General features: G+C 33.6%; 1 protein-coding gene across 1 annotated transcript in view; it reads left to right on the top strand.

Annotated features, from left to right (window-relative positions):
* The first annotated feature begins 2,405 nt into the window (after positions 1-2,405).
* Positions 2,406-4,751, top strand: part of LOC127740543 (uncharacterized) — a 46,438-nt gene continuing 44,092 nt past the window's right edge. Inside the window, exons 1-7 of the mRNA XM_052251579.1 lie at positions 2,406-2,420; positions 2,917-3,001; positions 3,117-3,148; positions 3,262-3,322; positions 3,611-3,702; positions 3,778-4,014; positions 4,233-4,330. Coding sequence (XP_052107539.1) covers positions 2,406-2,420; positions 2,917-3,001; positions 3,117-3,148; positions 3,262-3,322; positions 3,611-3,702; positions 3,778-4,014; positions 4,233-4,330 — 620 coding nt within the window. The remainder of the gene's footprint in view (positions 2,421-2,916; positions 3,002-3,116; positions 3,149-3,261; positions 3,323-3,610; positions 3,703-3,777; positions 4,015-4,232; positions 4,331-4,751) is intronic.

Raw genomic sequence — 4,751 nt, 5'->3', positions numbered from 1 at the left:
TAATTAATTAAAAAGAATTTTTGAAAAAGAGGGAGGTATTTTCGAAAATTGGAGAGAGAAAAGTTGTTAGGTGGTTTTGAAAAAGATAAAAAATAAACAATAGTTAATTGGTTAGTTTAAAAAAGATTTGAAAATCAAATTTTAAAAGATAAGAAGATAAGAAGATATTTATAAATCAAATTTTTGAAAAAGATAAAATTTTAAAAAAAGATAGGATAAAAAGATATGATTAAAAAGATATGGTTGGAAAAGATTTAATTTTTAAAATTAAAATTAATTACTTGACTAACAAGAAACTAAAAGATATGATTCTAGAATTTAAAGATTGAACCTTTCTTAACAAGAAAGTAACAAACTTTAAATTTTTTTTAATCAACCACATTAATTGTTAATAAAGTTTTCGAAAATTATGAATTACAGATAAGAAAAAGATTTTAAAATTCAAATTAAAAATTTTCGAAAAAATAGTAAGAAAAATGAAAAAGATTTGATTTTTGAAAAGGTTTTGAAAAGATAAGATTTTTAAAATTGAAAATTTGACTTGACTTACAAGAAATAACTAATTTTAAAAATTTTGACTAAGTCAACTCAAATTTTTGAAATTTTGAGAGAATTGAGGAAAAGATATATTTTTTTTTGAATTTTTAATGATGAGTGAGAAAAACACAATTATGACCCAACACTACAAGAAAAATACCCATTCAGCCACACTTTTTTTAAGCTACATTTGAAAAGCATAGCCTATTCTATGAATAGGCTACGCTTTTCTCCGTGTTGCCTTTTTATAAGAGATAAGGATACACAATTGTGGCATCATTTAAAAAGTGTAGCCTTAGGTATTATAGAAATCACTTATAAAGCGTAGCCGTAGGTTGATATCTATAGGTTCACTTTTCGTATCAAAGGAGACGCTTTTAAACGGTAACCTATTTACTAAGTTTTAGGTGCATTTTAAAAGTGATGCCTAATGTATCTAGTGCAAAAAAAATTAACACAACTCACAAACACTTAGTAATTTTTTGTTTCCTTTTCACCAAATCACATACTACACTCTCTCCCTCACTTACCCTCTTTGCGTGGTGCCCTAACCTAGAATCAGAACCCATCTCACATCTCTCTTCTCTCGCCACGCTCCCTCAAGCCCGTCGCCGGCTCCTCAAGCTTTGGTCGCCCCCTCAAGCTCGTCGCTGCCTCAAGCTCTGTCGTCCCCTCAAGCTCGTCACGGCCTCAAGCTCTGTCGCCGCCTCAAGCTCGTCGCCGCCTCGAGCTCGCGTCGCCGCTTCAAGGTCATCGCCGCTCAAGCTCTGTCGCGCTCTATCATAGTTCGTAAGCTCGCCTTCCTGCTTCGGCCATCAACGCTTCCTCGGCCCTGAGTCTGGGTTTAGGGTTTTAGCTTCGGCTCGGGTCTTCCATCAACGCTTGCTTCGTCTCTCTGCCTATGTGAGTTTCATCTTCAGCCATGTTATTTCTCTTTCAATTTTATTGCTGTAAATTATTAGTACATCTTGAATTTATTGCTCAAAGTTGAGTTTGTTGCTGAAATTATGATTTAGCTAATGTTAATCTGCTGTAAATCATATTTGGAGAATTGAAGGTTTTTTGTTGCTGCCTGAAAGTTATCATAGTTTAAGTTTTTGTTGCTGCCCGAAAGTTATCATAGTTATCATAGCTGAATTTGTTGCTAGAATTCTAGAAGTTGAATTTGTTGTCAGCTGTAAGTTGAATTTGATGCTGAACATATCATAAATGTGGTTGTTGCTGGAAGTAGAATTTGTTGCTGGATAATTGAGTTGATTTGAGTTGAATGTTACTAATCCTTGTTGTTGTTGTGTTGAATTTGTTCTGATTAGGGGAGGTTCTGCGATTATTTGTTTTTTAATTAAGAAGCATCATGTTCTATTTTTAATTTGTTTTTGGTTTTGATGTTTCCCAATTATTTTTAGGTTTTCAGGTACTGTGGCTGCTGGGTTAAGGGGTTGTTGGTTTATGGACTACTCTGGCCAAGGATCATGATGCGGAACAGGCCAAGGATTTGCTTCGGTGCTTCAACGTGTGTTATATGATTGACATTGGATTACTCGATTTTCTCTGACTTGAAATTCTCTTGTTGATATTTTCGTGATCTTTGTTTCAGGAAAGTGCCATGAATGGCAGGCACAAGGTTGAGAAAAAAGGTTTAATATGTTACTCCTCTTGATTTTGAAGCTCTTTGATCCCAGTTTCTTTAACTTTTTGTATTTTAAGCATTCATTTCCTGCTTCCATCATGTTAAGCTGTGTTTGATTGTTTTGTGCTCATGATGAAAACCGGTTCTGATTTTCTATGAATTTGTTAAGAAACTGACAGTCCACGCAATTGTTTCAATCATTTAAATTAATAATGCTGGATTTACTTATAAAATAAGCATGGAGACTAACATTGTAATCTGTACCAGAAGTTGTAGAGAGACATCTATTCATGTAGCAGAGTCAATGTTGCTACTCCTGTACTTCATTATCTTTGTATGGGATTTTGTGTTTATTCGATAGGGACCAGCAATTATAGAATATATTTGCAAGACATATGAAAAGCTACTACTAAAAATCAAAATAATTCCTTCTTAGGGGAAAATTTTTTACTTTTCATTTGAACTCAAAACAAGTTTTATCTGCTGAGATTTAGCTTTACTCTCACAAATGATTCTGTAATTCCTATGTAAGTTCCTAGCACTACAATAATTAAAATTAAAATTGAACTTGATCAGTTTGAATATTTACTATGAAGCATCTAGTTTGTCTATGTTGAGAGTGGAGATCACATATTTGATATAACGATGGCTGATATAATTTCATTTTCCCTAAAGCAGGGGTAGCATTATTCTTTTTGTTTTCTAAAACTGTATTTTTATCTTTGTCATTTGTAGTGTCAGCTTCATAGATTGCCTTTGGTTGTGGAGGCGAAGCAACATCCTTCAAGCCATATCGCAATCCCAGCAGTGGCAGTGACAATTCTGCATTCAGTGGTATGCTACCACCAATGCATTTCAATTTAGTAGTTTGCTTACAAGTTTTTGTTTTGCACTTTGCTGCAAGAAACTTCCTTACATTAATCATATTTTGTTGATGCTTTAACCATAGGTGTGAGAGAGAAAGAATACAAAGAACCATGGGTAAGTGCACTGAGTGCATGAAGTTGCAGACTTATGTACTTTTTTCTTTGTTTCCTCTGTGAATGTATCTGATGTATTTGGTGGTGTAATTGTGCGTGCCTGTTGAATTACAGGACTATTACAGTAATTATCCTGTTACACTCCCATTGAGGAGGCCTTATTCAGGAAACCCAGGTACATTCCAAACACCATGTTTGGAGAAAGAAAAGAAATTTAGTAAATTACAATTGATGGAATCTTATGTATGATTGGAATTTTTTTATCAACAACTAGTCTGTTTAGTAAAACAATTTCTAAGAATCCCGAGGTTTTACTTAAGTTACATGCCTACATTCATATATCAATAGTATTATGAATCAACTATTCGTTGAAATATATTTTTCGCTTCCACTAGTGTCACGAATTTATTTCGCTATCACGATGCATATCAAGAGGCTTTACCTATGCATATTGTTTTGATAGAACTCCTTGATGAAGAGGAATTTGGGGAGGCTGCAGAATCCAGAACCTTAAATGAAAATTCAACAAATCCAGCAAAGGAGCTTGGCCTTTTGGTAAGTGAACTGAAACTTATGAAATTGAATTTATTAATGATTATAGTATTTTTCTGACGAGCAATTTGATGGTAGAAGGAAAACCCAGAGACAAGTGTGTTCTTGATCCAGTTACCAGCTGCTTTGCCAGCGATTAAAGGATCAGCTTCTTTTGGAAGCCAAGATGGTAGTGAGAGCTCTTCTAAACCTCAAGGATCCATGAAAAAAGTGAAGCCGTGTAAGTTGAATGAACTACCACCTGGCCTCATGGGCAAAATGCCTGTATACAAGAGTGGTGCTATCAAACTGAAGCTTGGCGATACACTTTATGATGTAAGTATTGCATTCCCTATATAAATTGCACGATATAATCTTGGTGTTAGTTTTTCAATTCCTTTTCTTAATTTTCAAGTATTGAATGTACTTTGATAAGGCGTCGGAAAAACTAATTTGTAAAGAAAACAAGGTCGAAGCATGGTCAAATTCCAAAGTCATGTGATATAGATGCTCAGTGACATAATGTTACTGAATTGATTCCAAAATGGTTGCAGGTTTCCCCCGGTTCAGATTGTACATTTGCTCAAGATGTTACTGTTATGAATACTGGTGAAAAACATTGTTACTTTTCTTTTAGGATGGTGATTATGCTGTGTATGGTACAATTATGGGAGTGATTGGTGGATCTGATTGGTTTGTTGCTCAATGTAGATGTGGCATTGAAGTTGTTCTGAAGTTTGGGTCATACTATTGTGAAAAGTCTTTAAAGCATGTTGATTTGTTTTCATTGAAGTTATAGTGTTGGTATGAGGTTTATGTTGATTATTTCATTTGTATATATTATAAAAATAGGTATAGAATTAAGGTGAAAGTTATTGATTCCTCAGGGAGTGCAACCTTTGTCATATTTGAAAAGCTTGGATGCCTTTTGCTACATAAGTCCTGCACTGAGATTTTTATTATTTAAAGAAATTATTTAGTATAATTATGTATTTATTTTTATTTTATAATATTCAACTTATTTAAATAAAAATACAAAATTATTATACATGTAATCATATTATTAATTATTG

This window comes from Arachis duranensis, chromosome 7 (genome assembly GCF_000817695.3).
Source record: "Arachis duranensis cultivar V14167 chromosome 7, aradu.V14167.gnm2.J7QH, whole genome shotgun sequence".
NCBI lineage: Eukaryota > Viridiplantae > Streptophyta > Magnoliopsida > Fabales > Fabaceae > Arachis > Arachis duranensis.
Note: the sequence above shows the minus strand (reverse complement) of the source record. Positions and strands in the feature narration are given on the sequence as shown.